Source organism: Acanthaster planci, linkage group LG02, assembly GCF_054643075.1.
Source record: "Acanthaster planci isolate LZ-2023a linkage group LG02, COTS_SCS, whole genome shotgun sequence".
Taxonomy (NCBI): Eukaryota; Metazoa; Echinodermata; class Asteroidea; order Valvatida; family Acanthasteridae; genus Acanthaster; species Acanthaster planci.
In genome coordinates, this window is record NC_141778.1 from 16,540,846 (window position 1) to 16,560,469 (window position 19,624).

Sequence of the window (19,624 nt, forward strand, 5' to 3'; positions counted from 1 at the left end):
GAATTTGGGAAGTACTTAACCCTGGCGCCTCACCGCAGTGTGTTCAATAATTTGTAAATTTCTCCGCGGTAATTTATTGCTTTTTTCGACGAAAAAAGGAAAGACTCTCCACTCCCATAAAGAATCATCATTTATTCTTTTACAGGAAACACTACAACGAATGTCTTTACGAACATGATAACAAAATTTGGTTTTACTGTCAATTTGAATTAAACTTGCCCAGCATGTGAATGAATTTGATGTAATTCCTCACATGATTGTGTACAAATTATTAATTTGGCTACGGATAAAGTTATTCACTATTAGTTTGTTAAAAATCAAAGAGGAAGGAAGGATATGAAAAGTCGCAAATTGGTCCATTTTTTCGGGGGAGGGGGCACTTTACATCTCATGAGATAAAACATTGTATTGCTTGTATACCGTAGGGTACCCCAGGTAAATAGGCCAGAAATGTGTCCCCCGAGCTCATTTCTAAAGGTTATACGTTCAAAATATTCTATATTAGAGAGTCCCGAGAGCCTGGAATTGGTAATGGAAGAAATGTGGCACTGAACCTCTGGCCTGGACTGAGGGCTTCCAATTCTGAGCAACGTGGATGCAACCGCGTCCGAAAGTGGTACTATTTTAGCCGTTTTGCAGAGGGATGCATTTCCAACTTAAAATGGCCATGAAGCCTTGTTTTCTAGGCAGGTAAATTTCCCTCAATTTACGGGTGGTCTGCTTTGGGTGAGAATTTCTCAAAAATTCATTAGTCAACCCTAAAACTTTAAAGGAAAATGAGAGAGGACATGTCGGGTATTATTTTTCTGTCCGGCTAGGACACCTGTGGGAGTTGTGAGTATTTAATTCTGGAGTATAGGGATGTATCTCTGGTGCCTTTGGGAGTTTATTTATAGGGGTGCACCCTATACACGAAGTGAATAGATATAGTGTTGCGCTCCTGCAAATCGTGGAATCCTAGCGCCCCCTAGTTTTACTCGTTCTCGGTCCTTCATCTCTCAGGGTCTCAGCTATGCATTATGGACATGTAGCAGAGACGCTAATTTTATATTAAGTTATTCATGCTGTACTTTGGCGTGATCGCATGTTCCTTCCCTCCTTTGTCCTTGTGTTTTCTCTGCTCAGTTTTGGCATGTCGAAATTCCCCTCCATGTAGCTGCGTGGTTGGGTGTGGTGAGGTCCCCTGAAATGCTAATGTCCAGAAACCTCAGACTTTGTAACTGTCAATTATTCGCCACAGATGACCGGGTAAGCGCTTTCACGCACCCGGCTCTACACTTCGTACACGTGACTTCTTATTCTGTATTTTACCTTTTTACACGCGACACTTAGATTCTTGCACACGACTCCAGCAGGAAGTCATGTGACCCTTTGAGATGGAAGATTTTCATTGGTTGAGCTGTTCAGCGACGCTCATATTTTATCAATTCCTATAAACCTCTAGAATACTATAAACAGAGCAGATTTTCCTTCGCTTATCGGTCCGGTGCGGCGGACCAAACCCTTCTTGCGAGAGCGGGACCTTTCCGAGAGAAGTGCGATAGTAACCATTCTTATGGCGAAGAAATGTAACCATATGAATGGCCAGCTAGCTTAGTTTGGACCGATGCGAGAGCGGTACGAATTAGCCCAGGGTGCTCACCGCCACATCCGAACCGATTGCCGGGCGAGACACCCCTGTGTCCCTCGCCACCCTTGTCCTGTTAACTAGCCCAGTCCCCCCCGTCTCTACGCTGAGCCAATGTACACAGTGCGGCGATCTTATCATTGCGCTCAACACATTGCGGTCTGAACGGCAGTGTGGTCGGTACACACCGGCGCTGGCCCCGTCCAGCCCTTGCTAGTGACCATGGTGGTCCGGGACAGCTCCCACCACGGCCCGGCCCGATGAGTGTAGCCTAGCTGTGCGATGCTACCCACACGTACCGTAACCCACTCCGTCTGACTTGCATTTCCAATGGTCCTGCCAAATTGTAGTTTAGTTGCACTCGTATACAACTTCGCCTCTCTAAAAATTTGCTTTTTGTGTGTTGTATTATGTTAAGCTACACCTTTTTCAAACCCAGATTGAACTTTGATGAAGAGAAGTGAGAGCAATAAACCAACCATACACTTTGACTGTCACCCAAACCCCTTGTTTCACGTCCACCTTTTAATAAATTGTTGACCCCAAATACCACATCCCGTAGACACTAATAAAGTCCATGCTACCAGCGACTTGATATTTAGGGAACGCAACAATATATTGACCTCATGCAGCGCAGTGAGTCGCTATTGTTCGGCCCCGCGTTTTGTACACACACAATGCACCATGTTCTATCCATTGGTCCTGTCCAGTCTTCATAAAGGGATCAATGGCTGGACCACTGATCTCCACCACAATGGGCTGGAATTATAGAGCGTGTTTATTTAATCAGCTGCATGGCTGGACTGCACAAGGCACAGCCATTCGCCCGCCATCGTGCCATTTTATCATAGCGGCCCTCCTCAGTAGCGCGCCTTGGATACGACACAGTACATAGTGGGGAAGCGTCACAAAGGTTAACGCACAACGACAAGCGTGGTCTGTGCTGGGCGTGTCGCAGAAAACAACAAATACATGTAACTCATTTCAGCTCCGGCGGGCTTGACTTTGACTTGAAGTTTTTAACACGGTAAGCGTGGTGTTTACTAACTAAAGTAGAATGCGCAAACGTAAAAGTCTTACCGGAACCACTAAACTTGACTTACTTGGAGTATACACCTGTTTCTACTTTTTTGCCAAACAACTGAGGAAATGTCACCTACATCCTTTTTCCTTGATTTGAACTTTTTTGGAATTTCTTGTACTATTTTGATATTTTCTGAATTGGAGTAACTTGTGTATGCATTTTGTTTAACAATGTGAACACTTAAGGAATACTGTTTCCTTGAACAATTTTGTCTGATCCTCGATAATCGTAACGGCTCAGTGCCTTTTGGGCTGTATATGTTGCGCTGTGTTCTCTAACGTTACTCACCATGTACCTGCCGCGGATGTAAACAAGTATTTGGGGTACTTCTAGAACTGTAAGGTTGTTGCAAACCTTGCAGATAGCCATGTACAAACTCCCATACACACATTTGGGCTGTTTTAATTGTTCTTCCATCACAGCAATTTGTGCAACCAAATTTCATACATGCCTCCTTGGTGAAGTTAGATGTCTGATGGGGAGGTTTACTCATCTTATATCCTCATTAAAATGGCGAAATTCCTGAGCATTTTGCAGTTACATTTACAGCGACCATGAGTGGCTCAAAATTATTGCATATTGTCTACATCAGAACCAAATTTTACAACTCTCGCGACTTTTTCCTATGCCTGGCAGTTGGATTCCAATATAGCGATAGTGTCGATGTAACACTGAGGCAGAAGCTTTGAAATGGTGAATATTGAAATCAGAGCGTATAAATTAAGTTGAACTGGCTATCTATTAAACTCAACCGACAGTCTGAAGAGCGCCATCGTGACGATCGTGTGATCTCAAGCGACACCAGTGTTACACGCAAGGGACGCTTTGAAGGGTGCAGACCACTAATTCAAGTGAGAATTTCTGGCCAGCTCATTAGCATTAAAAGGCCCCCCCCCACAGTATCTTTTGAAAAAGGAGATTGTTTGGCCCCCAAATTGGTGAGATTGTGTAAATCGTTGCCGGGATCAACTCCCTGGGTCTTTGAGCTTTCATATGAGAGCAGAAGGGCTAAAAATTACGGTTGAAAATGGTCGTAAGTGCCCGAGAAAGTTGGTTGAGGGTTGCCACTTGAAAAATGGCTGCAATCAGACTTCGGAAAAATTACTTTTTGGGGGCGATTTTGTTTTGTGGGAATAATTAAAAATGTAATTGGTTAACCCACAAAAAATTGAAAAGAAATTGAAAGATTAGTGACAAGACAAGAATTTAATTTGTGTTTCAGAAATCTAAGGGATGTTGCCATGCTATTGGGCCCTGAATAGTGCTGATTTTACACTGTTTTCAATGGGGCTTGAATTAGTGTACTGGACCCCGAAACGAGGCGAATCGAACGCTGCAGTGTATTCGCCTAGGCATTCTGGGGAAAAGGTCAAGCCCCGCCATGTTCCATCATGTCCATGCACAAACAGTCCATCCGGACGTCATTACACTCGGGCGCCTCCACAGACCCGCTCGCCAGCTGGGGCAGAGGTGGCACACACCAGGACAGGCACGAAAATCACGTGATCGCTAAACGAACGCCGCTGAACGAACGCTCTCGTGTAAATTTGACTTACACGTGTTAGCTAATTGAACGCACCCACAGACAACACACTGAACATGCTGAACGTGACGTGATCGACTTCAGATGTCACTAACGGTCTTGTTCCTAGACTTACCAGCTGTACAGATTGGCCCATCGGTCATGCTAAATGCAGCATAGGCATTATTCACGATGACCCTTGTTGCCGGGTCGCCTTCACGCACCTTTAATCGTGTACAAACCGAAGCCCGATTCCTCCTTTTTCGACATACCGAGTGCAGCCACTCATCATATGCGTAATTGCAGTCATATAATTGATTTGCATTTTCTTCAACGGAACGCGAGCATGGCAACAAATTGTGTGTGCCATGTTGCCGATGGTTTACATACCTAAAACAGTTGTACGGAAGTTATCCGTGTGTTTTGTGGAGCAGGTCCAATTTTCTCACTTTGACCAAACCCAACAGCTATCATAATACCTTGTGATTATTGATAGCATTTGCTACATGAAGCCTGCAATGACTTCTGTTAAAAATTGCTGTTTCAACGATAGCATTTCTCGTCCAGTTGTTGTGGCAGACCTTTGAACACGTACCGGTCGCAGACTGGAGGATGGCGCAATGGAGCGGCTTCGGAGGCGATAATTATCATCTTCAGGACACTGAACAGATGAATGCCTGTTTTGCCCACTATGACAGTGACAGGTAGGCCCCGCATCAGGGTTTTAGGGACAGGTGGATGCCTTAAAAGCATTTAGCTACCTCCGACCGTAACTGCTTTAATAACGCTAATTGACTGAGACCAACACATATTTGTGTATACATACGCATGCTAGTTGTCAAACTAGAGGAGGGCCTTGGACTTATGGGGGGGGGTACGTAGCAACTGTGGATAATTCAGTCTGTTTCAAATTCACATCGTTTGATTGGCGGGGCCAATGCTTTCATGATGATTTCTTCTGAAAGAACTTGAACACTTTAACTGCTGCATCGTTAGATTCGTACAAGTCAATGTTTTGTTTTACGTCACACCTGATTGTCTTTCTTTTCAAAACCTGAATCTGCAGCCTCAGATAAATACACTGATAAACATTTTTTTTCAAAATGAGGCACAAGACAATTCCTCTATGGTGAACAATTCAGCACAAGATATAGGGAACTACGATGGTGTCTGTGCGCTTTGGTAACGAGATGCGTGTGATATGTCGACACTGAGGGCATTGTGTATACAACTCTCTTACACCATGACACTAACACCGTCGTGGCGATCCATATTTACTCGAATTGACAATTCGATGCTTTAAAACTGACCCTTTTAAAAAAGTTCCATGCTTGGCTGCACCACCGTGACCGTTGCATTAGAGCTTCATTATTGCATGTACGTGCGTAGGCCTTAGTATACAGTCGACATTTAGGGCCTTTCTCATCCTGTTCGTTTCGCATATCCATATGGTATCCACGGCCATTGTATTGTGCATGAAATATCCTGCGCTGCATTCTGACATGGTACGCACAATACGGTACAGCCCTCAGCATAAAGCAGCTGAGGCACGTCATCGTGGCAAAGACATAAACATAACCGGGGCCAAAGGTGAGATCGAAAAGGCCAGCAGTAAGTAACCGCTCGCAGCGCCTGCGTGTTGTGCACAGATTTTAAAGCCTTGAGAATGGCACGCATGGTTGATTCAGCGCTCAATTTGTGTTCGCATACTATTATTGGCGAGACTATTTACAACGGTTTTAGGTGCTGTACTGCTGTACTGGATGGTTTCAAGCAGTTTCCTGTTTTGTAATTTTGCATTCACTTCACAACATTAAATAAAATATGCTACTCAATCAATGATAATCTTGGTCTTCATCAAGTCTATCTACCGAATTCCAATTGCACTCTCTGTAAGCATTTCTTGCTTGTTTTGATATCTGAAATATGAATAAAATCTTTATTGCTGAAATCGTAACGTCGATCATTGTGTATAATAAAACCATCGCAAGTTCGTTTGGCTGAATTAAATGCTCAATTCTCATCCAAACTGGGGCAGCGTTATTTTGCAGAAACCATCGTCATTAAAATTCCACACCAACACAAGACAGATACGGAAGTGTTGTTGGCGATGATATTATGCAAGGCTATTTTTGTAGAAGGTTTCAACATGTTTGTTTCCGTATTTTAGTGCATTCTACATGTATCACAAGTGACCCTGGCGGAGCCATTATTATCGTGTGTGGTATCAGCATTGTTTTCACGCAAAACGGAAACTGATATGAGTACAGTTCCGACCGGTCGATGATGAGTTCGTCTTAAGGGGACGCACTGATAGCATTGATAAATACAGTAACTTAAAGGTTAACAGAAATTGAAAACATTTAGTTCACGTAAAGTACATGTACATGTATTTCAGAATAACAATAAATACGTAACCATTTCAATAATATCATAACTTCAATGTTTACCCCACTAATCATGACCCCAAAATGAATAAAAGGATCCTGCGTTTCCCCACCCACAAAAATACCCTCTTAGCCGTTCACGCTCCCTGGCTGATTTGATGACGTCATCGGCAGAACGCCTACATGTACATGAACAGTGTACATACATGTACATGTACATGTACATTGTGTGATTGCACACAGTACTGAGTATCACAAGCTTGCAATAGACCACGTTGTGGTCGATGTAGCTTGGCCCACAGGCAAGCACTGTCTCAGTTCAAGATGTACATGGTAGGACTGTGTCTTTTAGTCTGTACCTTGAACCGAGAGAGTGTTTGCATGTGGGCTAAGCTACATCAAACGCAACGGGGACTGTTGCAAGCGTGCGATATTGCATGTACTGTGTGCAGTCGTACAATGTATGAACAGTACACTGTTCATGTAGGCGTTCTGCCGATGACATCATCAAATCAGCCAGAGAGTGCGAACGGCCAAAAGGGTATATTTTTGTGGGCGGGGAAATGCATGATCTTTTTATTCGTTTTGGGGTCACGATTCATGGGGTAAACATTAAATTTACGATGTTTTTGAAATGGTTACGCATTTATTGTTATTTTGAAATACTTGACGTGAACTAAATGTTTTCAATTTCTGTTAACCGTGAAAAAAATCAAACTGGTGTGGAACGTACAATTTTCATTTTGCTAATCCACGAAGTGTTGCTCCAGTCTTTCAGATAATACGGGTGCTTCACAACTGTGCGCCTTTAAGAGTTTGCAACGTGTTGATCAATCACGATGAGCGAAATCTGTCTACCTGTGCGAGGTTGGAAAGGGTCGACAGATTTCGCGCTCTGTGATTGGCCCACCCGTTGCAAACTCTTGAAAGCGCACTGTTGTGAATCGTCCATATTAATGGATGGTGTAGGCGCAATGAAGGTGTTAAAGGCACAACCCACCGGGAATCCATGGCCCTGTGAGATTAAAGGCATTTAAGATTCTTTTCCTGTATTTTTAAGATAATTGCAGGAGCATAAATTTAAAGACTTAAGCATTCTGTTCATTATTACACTGAGTTTTATTAGGATAGTAACATTATTTAGCGTTGAACGATGTGCGTGTGTGTGTGTGGGGGGGTTAAATAGCGCCATCCTACTCGAACCCTCACTGGCTACTGTCTTTCCCCGCTAGTCTATCTCTGTAAACTTTATTTGCTCCATGAAAAGGCATCGTCATAGGGACTATTCCAAACCTCTTTTGTATACGTGACGGTGAAAAAAAACTCTATGCTTTTGCAATTCAGGGACGGCGTCTTGAACGAGGATGAGTTCCATAACTTGTGCTGTGATCTCTTCACGATCGACGGGAGGCGCCACGTTGTCTCCAAGACCGATTCCGTTGCCATGATGAAGGTCCTTTGTGGGGATAAGGTACTGTGTCGGACTTTTGAATGTAGATTTCACGAACATAAGGCTGAAATTCTGAGTATTTGAAGCTTGGCTGTTTTAAATGAAGCTCATTCTGCTTGTTTTTACTCAACATTTATTTACGTATTGCAATGTATATATCAAATTATACTCAAGGTCATTAAATGAAAGATTTTTGACCACAAGAGAGAAAATTAATAAGACCATTAGACATTGAAATAAAAGGGGGCAAATACAGAGGCATATTCAGAAAAGAAATAGATATACAAAAATTGATATAGAAATGACTTATTAAGACAACAATAGCAAAAAAAGCCAGACAACGAAGACTGTCAACAGATTATACATGAAAAAAGACAATGGTAGTACAATACAGTCAAAACAAAACAAGGACAAAAAACAAAGACGAACCAACGGACTGAGATGTAACAAAATTAGAATTGCCAAACACTAGAAACTCTGTTGTCAAAATATTCCTACTACCGAGCATCAAGCGTGCTTTAATTTAGAAATATAACTAAGGGAGTACTAATGCACGTTTCATACTCCTGGTGTTAATCTATGAACTGAGAGAGCTTTATAATTCGACCCTCTTCTCATTTTCACCCTCTTCTTTTCTTATTACCATCAAAAGGTAAGATGGGATATAATCCCATGAACAGTTTCGGCATTTAAAAAATGCCAGAAATTAAATTTCTCTCGTGAGTTTGTTGTATGTTTTGTTCAAATATTTGTGACTCATTATTGACTCGATTAGACTCAACTACACATAGTGACCCAACTTTTGACTTCTTTACCTTACGGGCGTTTTCGAAAGGAGTGGATTCGGCTTGGACTTTGGTTTCGTTGTTTCCAGCCATTTTTTAACCAATGATCAAAACAACATGTTCAAACTCTGACACGAACCAGCGAAACCGAATCTAAGCCGAATCCACTTTTTCGAAATCACCTAATTATGACGCTACTCGACTTACTGCGTTAAAATAACTCAACTCGAGTCACAAAATTTAGTGACCCCTTATGACTCTGGGAAACACTACAACACCAGCTTTCTACCACATTTATATCTATGCGCTCAATAATTTAACTTCACTGCAGCAGATTTCATTCAAAGTATCTTTTCCTCATCATTTTGCAACAGGACGGTAGAGGAATTGCCACCAAAGACTTTGCCTTTTGTTGGAAGTATTGGCTTAATCAGGTAAAAAGTTCATTTTATATTCCCAATGTGACTAAAGGTTTCTTCTCTTTTCATGAAAGCCAATCAACTCGCATCCACTTCTGCTGTAAAATGCATGCAGTTTCATCTCCCCTCGCATTAGGAATGTTTGTTTTGGGAAATAAATGGTTTTAAATACAGCTATACTTTTCCAGCACCTGTATGGTCAGAGTTTGCCAGATATACTCCTGTTAATGAAGGTAGGCTAAATTACTGACTTTTATAATTCGGAAGAACTCACCCTAGAGGGCTTCCTGAACAGCGATGGCATAATGCTGCCGCCGTTACTATACAGCAGGCCTTCACGATTGACGATCAAGTGCCCGGATTTGTCAAAGGGACACACAATGTCAGCTTGGTTTATTTTGCTTGCAATTACCAGATACTGTCGCCAAGAGCAGCTATCTTTGTGGTGGACGTTCAGAATGACTTCATTGACGGTTCGCTGGCGCTACGACTCTGCTCGGCTTGCCAAGATGGCTTAGAGGTGGTCCCTGTCATAAATGAGTAAGTCATTGCCTGCCAAGGTCCCCGGCATGGTCCCTGTGTAGATGGCGCAGTAGCCTCCTCTTGGAGAATTTCTATGTACTGGGTTTTATCTCCGTCTCCGACTTGGCTCGATAGGTCGACAAGAAGTGAAACATTCCAGTCAAGCATTCCAAACTTCCAGCTATGCTATAGCGACCCACATATTGAACTTCATTTAATTTGGACATTCTCAGCTAAAAAGTGGATATCGATTTCAAAGACAAAGCCTGACACGGAGACGAAGCCACTTTTAGAACCCCAAGGATTTATTTGACTTTTGTGCGCATAGTGCGCATGACTGTTATTTTCATTTCAAGATGCACAAAACCAAAGTTCCTCTGTACTGGAGGAACGCTTCAATTCTAATCCTTCATTACGCAAATGCTGTTCAAGTTTCCTTCAAGAACAGTAACTGCGTGCACTGAAGGTATATTTTTAAAGACTTCTTAACAAAAGTTGGTGATGGTCCCTTGGGAATACGCTTTCATTTACAGCTCTTTGTCGCAATTAATTTCCATTTTTTCATACCAGGCTTCTGGACTTGACGTTTGAGGTGGTAGTTTACACGAAAGACTACCATCCGCCCAATCATTTGTCCTTCTTTGACAACTTGAGCCAGAGAAAACTACACCCATCAAGCAAGGTAAAAGGTTACCGATACTCAAACTGCTACCGGGAGGACACTCTCCCGGCAAACATTATCAAAATATTCAGTTCCTAAATAAACGACATTACCGGTAGTTTTTCTGTGTACTGAACTCGCAGTAGTTATTGCACGATATGAATTTGACTAGGGAACATATTCTTTCATCTCCTCGTTAAAAATATTTCCTATATTAGAAAGTTCACTTTTTAAACTATAGGCCTAATTTAAATATTTAATACTCTTCCTGAAAAGTGAGGATGTTGTGATGTCATTTCAGGGAGAAACTGGTAATTTTTAGGGTTTCTGTTCCAAATATGGCCTCCTGTCATATACGTAAACAACAATTAATCATAAGATAAAAGACAGTTTAAGAGATCAAGACTGATAGCACAAATTTTATCGGATGTTGTAGCTGACATAGATGTTTAGTGGAGGGTTTTTCCTGAGGTAACTTTGAAAAGTCGAAGATTTTATTAATAAATATGCAAAGTGGCATTATCAAAACACCAATAATAATAATTAGGGAAAAAATGTCCTCCGATTGATAAAAGCTGTAAGGTAAAAGTGGCAAAAAATGTGTTCATCTATTCATACAAGGATTACCTCAAAATTATAATTATGTATAATCCCATTCATAAAATAGAGCAAGTCGCATGTCTGATTTAAGATTTTTTGTCATAATTTCACCGACGAGAATAAGAAAGCTCTGAAAATACGTTACCTGTCTGCTATTTTGTCTTCCTTGATTTGTTGTCAAACCTAGTGATATTTGACGCTGAATGGATCCCGCTCCTTGTCTTTCGTTTTGATTGGTCTAATCTGTTCCAGGCAAAAGCCAATGAAGCCAAGTTACTCGACGTAGTTGTCTTCGACAGCCAGCCGTCAGTAGAACAGATTCTCTGGCCGGTGCACTGTGTGGAGGGCACAAAGGGGGCGGAGCTTCATCCAGATCTGAAGGTAAAGATTTCTTCGTAAGAGGAAAAATACAAGGGTTTGCAGATCATTTAATGTACATTTATCTGAAGATTCTACCTAATAACTATGGAATTTCATTTTTCCCCCGACATTTTGAAATGCATTCATTCTTAAAAATTTGTATCGCCACCCACAGATTGTGGAAAACCATCTCGTTCATCTTAAGGGAACAGACCCTGACACAGAAAGTTATTCAGTGTTTAAAGACCAGACCCAACGCGTTAACACCGCGTTGATGGCTGACCTGAAGGCGCGAGACATAACTGACATTTTCGTGTGTGGTCTGGCCTCCGATTTCTGCGTGGGAATGACGGCCATGGACGCTCAACGTCTCGGCTACCGGACTATGGTGATCGAGGACGCCTCAAGGGGGGCCAATTTAGACAAAATCGAGGAGATGAAGCAGGGATTGCTCAGGGCTGGATGTGTGATCGGTCTTGCATCAGAGGTATATATGCCTGTATTTTCAAAAGAAGAATTACTGAGTGATGAATGTTGAGAGAAATTTGTTCAAGTGCTTTCAACAAGACCTCCGAGGAGAGGCCATAATAACGCGTTGGGTGACTTGAGCTGCCCTACTGCAAGACGTTTACATGTAAGAGTTCATAATTTGAATTCTGTTATATCATTCCACCGGCAGGTTCCGGCGATGCTGTCGGGACGGACAAGACTCCCTCAGTTGGGCCTGGTAGCAGCGCACAATGCGGCCCAAGCCAGAACGGCACAGCCCGCTGGACACCCCGGACTGGTCAAGGTGGACGCTAAACAGAAAAAAAACATGACCGCAAACGTTTGCCCTGCTGCGTTAGAAAATAATAACATAAGCAGCTTTTAGGGAAGGGAAGGATTTAAAGAGAAACGATTTTTGCCGGAAATGGTTCCTTTTTATTCCAACTTTTTTTTCATACTTTTTTTTCACGTTTCATACTGGTGTGATGATATTATTATCTTTATTTATATAACTGTTCATCCAACAGCGCATTTAGCGCCAATTAAAGTATGATAATGAGTGAAGAAGACAACGAAAAAATGTTGTTTTAAAGGTGGGAGGAAAACCCCAGATAAATGTTTCGGGGAAAACCCACTGATTCAGGTAGGGACTGAAAACCCAATCCACAGGTGGACCAAACCAGATTCGAGCCCAGGCCCCACAGGTGGAAGGCAGGGAAAGAAACACTACGACAACTTGGCTCCCCAACCTGACTTTTAAGAACACCTGTTGTCCAAGTGAATGGTTTTGGCTTCAGACAGGCGTACGCAGCACTGGAGATACAAATATACACACACAAATCGCTTCTTGCATCGTCATTTCTCTCTACAGCGTTCGTAATGGAAATGGAAGTGACTTTTTAAGCTGTAGTGCAGTTTTCGGAAGGAGAAAACGGGGATTGTAAACCATGTTCTTTATATAAATTCAAATTGAATATAGTTGGGGGAGGGATGGGGAAAAGTGGGGAATGACTTGCTTGGCCACGAAAAGACTTTACAGGTCGATGTTTATGATGATGATGCACATCGTTAATAGGTATTCAGAATGTCACATTTATGAGTTTTTAATTTTTTTCCTTTTTGAGTGATATTAAATGGATTTCAGTCGTTGGAAAGTCTGGAAAATTCTTTACAGTCCATTTTGTTTTAACTTTAAAAAGTGGTAGATGATCCAGTAGCCAATAACCTCGTTTCAGATGTCGCTCTTTTCAAGTGTATGGGTGTGTGTGTGGGGGGGGGATATAAACCCCCACCCCCAGGGATTTACGCCTATGGTCACATCGAACCAAACTAGTTACGTACATGAAAAACTCGACCTATGAAACAAGAAGGAGCGACCATTGGCGCGGTGCGTCGAAAGATCGACTCTAGACGACCCTAGAACGCTTTGGTTTTAGATGTGTCATTATTATGATCAAGACTCAGTGAAAATTTTGTTGAAACATGTATAAATTAAGGAGAAAATTCGACCTTTTTAGAATTCGAAAATCAACAGCAGCATGTACTGCAAATGTCATAATATGGGCAGATAAATACATATATCTGTAAAAGGATGTTGCTAATATAAACATGCAATTTTCTTCGAAATTCTGTTATTCAGAGAAAAATTGACATTGCAACATTAACTGGTGTACTGATTTTTGTCCGTATGTCTGTTTTCCTTTTATACAACAAAACTTCAAATTCGTTGCTTCATCAATACAGCCTTACAGTTTTGCTTGTAAGCCTTCAGGTTTGCTTGTATTTCTTGTGCCTATTTATATAAATAATTGTTCATCGTATTTATGACTATATGATCATTTTGGCTCTGGGTTTGCTTGCCAGCTCTGTGTCCATATGTTCAGAGACTTTCATCAAGGAATCACGCCGCAAGAAGCGAGTTGTGTGTCGATTTGTCATCCTATTTTTCATCATCTGTGTGCAACTTTAGTTATTAGCCTAAAATCTGTTTGGATCTACCAAAGTCGCTCAAAAGCCTATTTGACTCAGTGCGATTCTGGTGTACATGTCATTCAGGTTGGAGGAAGGATAATTCTGCATTGTGCTGCTATTTCATTGGATACTCAAAATAGATTACATGTATATTCATGCATGTGTCCAAGTTGAGTCGGCGATCTTGAATTGTCAGTTACGTAAGACTTTTATTTTGGGAGCCTCAAGTAAAAAAAAAGTGACGAAACAAATTTCAATACAAATTCATGTCATTTTTAAAAGAATAATTTAGAGTAAGTAATGTTTAAATATTTTTTTAAAAGGAAAGTGGAGTTTGGAACCCTAACTGGCTGGCACTACCCCATTTACAGCTTACATATACATTGAATATAATAGATTCAGGGAACAAGATCAAAATGGCTTCCCGTGAATAAGGGTCTGTTGAAAGTTATAATGATGTGCTGCACAGCTGTTGAAGCTACAGGGAAGTGCGCCGTTCCAAATCCATTTTCGTTTCATCCTTTTCACATATTTTAACCTGCCTAGCTGTTTATGGGGTATGATTACCGAGACGGACTCTACGGTGTGTGGTATAAAGTACTAACCTGTAAATATCATTGCTGTGGTATATTTAAATGATATAGTACCTGTGGTATATTGAAAGGTATTAAAACATGATAGATAAATAGAGTAATGGATAGAAATGTCGTCGACTGTGTGTGTTAACTACGATAATGGGAACAAATATGATATATATATGGTTAAAGCCATTTCAATACTTAATACTTTAGATTTTCAAAGTATTTAAGGTTATGTGCGATATTGCTTATCGACTTCAACGTTTTTTGGGGGAGATGTATGCACATTCACGGATTAATATATATTCTAATGCAGAAGGGTGTGTTTCAGTCGTCATTTTACGATAAACTGTTGCCCACATCTTAAGCCCACACGTTTTGTATCAAAACGCACAATTCTAATTTCGACACAATAAAATTTACACAGCATCATCTATGAATATGTTTTGATTAAAATACTGAAATTATATCGAGTGGATTTTTTTACAACAGATATGTTGCACCATTAATCGAAAATGGTTTTAGGCCTTGATTGGATTGGAGTTCTGAAATGATACCACTATAGGGCCTAATAGTCACTTTTACAACGGAAGTGTTGTACCGTATATCGAAGTGATTAAGGGTGAAACAACATAACCTGCCTCTGTGCACTTACTGTGGCAGAAATTTATGTAATCATAGCGAATTAAGGGTCATGGAAAAGGAAACTAATTTTTACCGTGACGTTCCGTCCCTTCTAAAGGGATGCAGGGTATTCCATGATCATAACTAAACGGGCCTTGAAGCAAACATGTCGCATTTGTTGTCTTCGTCGCGATGCTAAGTTCTTGGAGTTGTCTGTTTTATCCTGGCCTTACTTAGAGGTATAGGGCTGGTCTTGGCCTTAAAACTCCCAAAGAGTCGGTATTGGCATCGATTTATTGGGAAAATGTCGGGAAAAAATTATCATTACGGGACGATGAGTATCCTTGTAGGCCATGTGTATGTCAACTGTGCATACCTTTCTGATATAAACAAGGAGTTTCGTTCACTATTTTATCTATTGCCCGACTGAAGTCACCCACTGTACTTTTGGTACGTTCTAACTTTTTCCCGTGCCTACTTGGAGGAGGCCCAACTTGGGTTTAATATCCTGTGCAGCAGAACTTAATTGCAAGAATTTGGCTGTTACCATTGTTTTCATGCCTTGGTTGACCGCCTCAAGCAGAAGCACCCCCTCATCGGTTGAAGAGAGCTGCATTGGTCGGGTGCATTCATTTTGTCGTTTGTGAACCAGCGATGCGCAGTTAGTATACCAAAGGAGCCCCTGTTGCTAAGGAAATAGCGGCCTCTCTTGGTCCAGATTGTGACTCACAGGGTGAATGTATTGCTCTTCCATCCGTTTAATACGGATGTCGTCTGTTCCCCCGAATTCGTTCTCTTCCTCTAGCACTTCCTTCCTCAATCCGTCTAACAATCTTGTCATTACTTCAGTCTCTTGTTCCCCCACTTCACTCATCCGCATGAAAAACTACTGTTATTCTAGCAGAAACTCGGGTATTGTCATTACGTCGATTGAAATTCAGACCGAAATAACTCCCAAGCCTATTTCGGCAATAAATCATCAATCAGCCAGCACCCTCGATGACCCCTCCTCAGTATATCTTTCGTCGACGGAACGTGCTACCTGAATCTATATAGGGGCCCATTGTAGCCCCAAGGGACGTGGTAAGTCTGACAAGGCACATTACACAGTCATAGGGGCTTTGGCAGACATCCGTCTTGTGAAATTGGATGTGCCTTTGTGGTTTTTAGAGGGGTGCAAGTGTTTCAAGCTGGTCAACTTAAATTTATCAATATAAATAAATTATCAGGGACATTTGGGCACCTGCCGAAACATCTTTTGTTTTTTTGAAGATGTTTTCTTTTTTCTTCCACTTCAGATCCTGTAGGATAAAAGTTTTTTCGTTCTGAAACCCCCCCTTTCCCTTTTGGGAATCCCAATTTCTGTCTGTTTACCCCAGTCTCCAAGCAAAATATACAGTTTCTCTCTTATGCCATCGTTGATTTTAAAAAACAATATATAGCACCATTTGGGAGCAAAACCATGCATCCTGTTTACTTCTGATCGCATGTCATTTTGTGTATTTTAGAATTACTTCATTGGAATCCGCAACGTCCAGGATAAACTAGAGATGTGCTTGTGTAGGACTTGACCTAATAATTTTATCAACAATTCCATTGTGCCAATTGTACGTCTATGGATGTGCTCACTACAACTAACTATCTACACGACAGTGGCGTAGCTAGGATTTGACTACTTGGGGCACCGGGGGGGGGACACCAGCATCTTATGGAGGGCACCGGCTTTCAGCAGTATGGTTTTTGGGGGGACAAGATTTCGTCAGCCTTGTAGGGGGGGCACGGCAGGCCACCGGGAATTTGCGGGGGGGGCACGTTCCCCCAGGCCCCCTCCCCCGTGCGTACGCCACTGCTACACAATTTACCCCCTTTAAAACGCCCATCTTAACATTCCTGGATAAATGACACACCTGCCTACTGACTAATCAGGACCTTCACGCTAGGTGTTAGGCCTATTCGAATTTCCAAGGCAGTAATTTCCCGCTTTACTACGAACCGCCGGAAATGTAAATTAGTCTCACGTCAAACAGTACTCCTCAAAACATGTACTGGTGACGTCATAAAATACTCAAGCGCCCTCTGGCAGCAGGTTGAAAAATGCAAAAAAAAAATTGAATTAATATCTGTGGCTAAGTTTACCGGAATCGCTTAGTACAAACACAGCAAACAACAAGGGTCCCGCTATCAAATGCCTGTTAATACTGTAGCACTGTAGTCATGAATAGAACTTCCTCATTGGGTGTAGTTCCCCACGGGTGGGGAAGTTATTCCTTCCACTTTTGACTGGGGATGTGGACTGTTGAATCATACGCCTACTGTTTCGTGGTGACAAAAATTGAGGCGGATTGTGTTATTGGACTTCTTCACCAAAATGCATTCTATAGCACCCAAAAGTGAGAACAATTATTGAAAAGCCACAAATACTCCGTTTTGATGTAAAGTGTGATGCATGATGCATCGTACATCTGCATCATGAACTTCAGCACTCCTCCCGCACTTTTCAGTAACCAATATCTGGGCAAGTCACCCCCCCCCACCCTCACACACACCCAAGTGTGTATTTGCCTGCAACTGGGGACCCACTATTGTTCGTCTTTTGTTTGTACTTCAACATTTTTGGAAGACCACCCATATGTTTTGTACACAGTTGTCAATTGGGGACCCTCTGTCAATCGGGGACCTTATAGTCCCCTGTTGTTCAGGGTCCCCAACTGAATGCAGAAACAAACTCACAACCCCCATCAAAAATCCCCCATCCCCTGGTTCCCGGTACAAATTTCCTCCATTGAAGTCCTCGTTTTTTAAACGAGGTATCTACTGAATAAGTGGAATGCTAATTCGAGGATAATCGAGCTGAGTTTAATGTAATTCCTTTGCTCATTTTATTTTCAGTAGAAGCTTACAATACTGATTGCTTTATTCTTTTTCTCACAAAGTTCTTCTCCCAAGCCTAAGTGAAGCTGTGTCGGCACAGCCGGGCATGCCTGCCCCCACAGTAGGCATTGACGGAGTTGGGTAGGGGACGAATTTGGGACGTCAATGCCACTCAAATCACTGTCTTTAATCAAGAAACGTGTACAGACTTTTTAGTTCTAGTTTTTTACGAAGTTTGTTCATTGACGCTGCGTCTTTAGAAACACGTGCAATCGGAAATAGACTTTGCCTCATGATGGCACAACCGTAATTGATGGTCATTCGTTGAAGCAGGTACTGCCTTGGACAACGCGCAGTCAAGTTTTTTTGGTGAGCTTTCATATTGTCACAATCGTGGGCGTAGTTCAGCCAAAGCTTTATTAATAAAGAAATAAAACCAATGCTGTAGGGTATGATGAAAACCCTTCTAGGCATCACGCGACAATAGTGTTTCTCAATTATCGTCTACCGATAGGCACTGTGTTGGTTGTTTGGTCACGGTACTCGTATGTTGTAAACCAGTGGGGCTCGCTTTCATATAGAAATAACCGTTAATTAATAATCAATTCGCAACTGGTACTTTTTCCCTTGTATGGCTGTGGTTATCGCTCTTATCCAAATAACTAAGGTGGTGTATGATGGCTCCGCATTTTTTGAAACTTTTTGTCGTGTAAAGCGTTGAAACTTGAAAATTAACGGTTCCCTTGCTCGTTCGTGAAACTGTGTGTAACGACTTGATCTTTGGCTTTGGTAATGGTGGTTGCTATGGTACTTCACACCAAAAATACCCATACCAATTTAATAAGCCTTTCCTTTCGATAAATTGGAGCTTTGAACACTTTTTCGTCCATTTCCCATATCCGTCACGTACCTTCACTAAATACCCAGTAGGCCTATACATTCAGAATTACATGTGTTTTTTAGATAAGTCTTGAAGGTTTGCATGGTGAATAGGTACAATAGAAAGTAGGTTTGCGGTAGCACCATGGACGTATCTCTTTTGTGAGTATTTGCGGTTCTGAAAAGAACCAGTGGTACTGGACGTTTCGAGCAGTATGCTCTGCTCGTCATCAGGAGAATGCCGGATACTGACTGGGAGTGGAGCTTAAGTAGTCTGGTGGAGGATTCTAGAGACAGGGGATTAGTCCGATGATGCGTGAAGGCGGGAACTCTGGAGAAGGGATTATAGGCTGGCTCGGTGATGCGTGGCGGTAAACTTACTCAGGTGTGGCAGTACTGTTGGGGGTGTGGATTGGTAAACATGGGTGCTAAGGGTATAGAGGACCCATAGGCAGACTAAAGGAAGAACTGGGGCAGGGTGCCAAGGGCGAATGCGGCAAGGTGTATATCGGCGAGACTGGCAGAGATCTCACCACCAGACTCAACGAACACCGAGCCCATGGACGACGGGGGGATCTCGAGAAATCTGCCATCATCAAGCACTCCAGCACTGAAGACCACCAAGTCCACTGGCAACAAGCCCATCTCATTGCCAACATAGAACAATGGTATCCACGCCGTGTTCGTGAGGCAATTGAGATTTACAAGAACAGAACAGTTCCGCAAGACACAGGCTTCATCTTCAGTGACATCTGGCGCCCCATCCTCAACCCTTCTTAGCTCGCCTTATGGGTC

At 42.1% G+C, this 19,624-nt stretch overlaps 1 protein-coding gene across 3 annotated transcripts; it reads left to right on the plus strand.

Moving 5' to 3' along the window:
* Positions 1–2,420: 2,420 nt before the first annotated feature.
* On the plus strand, positions 2,421–14,581 carry LOC110984445 (uncharacterized). Of its 3 annotated transcripts, XM_022244655.2 has the most exons (10): positions 2,421–2,654; positions 3,470–3,562; positions 4,801–4,937; positions 7,965–8,091; positions 9,230–9,289; positions 9,690–9,814; positions 10,367–10,478; positions 11,310–11,438; positions 11,593–11,904; positions 12,097–14,581. In XM_022244655.2, the coding sequence occupies exons 3-10, from the start codon at positions 4,846–4,848 to the stop codon at positions 12,289–12,291; spliced, it is 1,152 nt and encodes a 383-aa protein (XP_022100347.2). In that variant the 5' UTR covers positions 2,421–2,654; positions 3,470–3,562; positions 4,801–4,845; the 3' UTR covers positions 12,292–14,581. The 3 variants fall into 3 exon arrangements, with proteins under 3 accessions (XP_022100347.2, XP_022100346.2, XP_022100345.2); XM_022244654.2 differs by lacking the exon at positions 3,470–3,562 and having other exon boundaries at positions 4,787–4,937; XM_022244653.2 differs by lacking the exon at positions 3,470–3,562 and having other exon boundaries at positions 2,423–2,654.
* Positions 14,582–19,624: the final 5,043 nt, after the last annotated feature.

What these genes read in the sequence shown, in the direction of transcription:
- LOC110984445 (XM_022244655.2), top strand. Translation starts at nt 4,846, where the DNA reads ATGGCGCAATGGAGCGGCTTCGGAGGCGATAATTATCATCTTCAGGAC. An exon ending in GTGGTCCCTGTCATAAATGA is followed by an intron (nt 9,815 to 10,366) that starts GTAAGTCATTGC and finishes TTTTCATACCAG; the next exon opens with GCTTCTGGACTTGACGTTTG. An exon ending in AGCTTCATCCAGATCTGAAG is followed by an intron (nt 11,439 to 11,592) that starts GTAAAGATTTCT and finishes CGCCACCCACAG; the next exon opens with ATTGTGGAAAACCATCTCGT.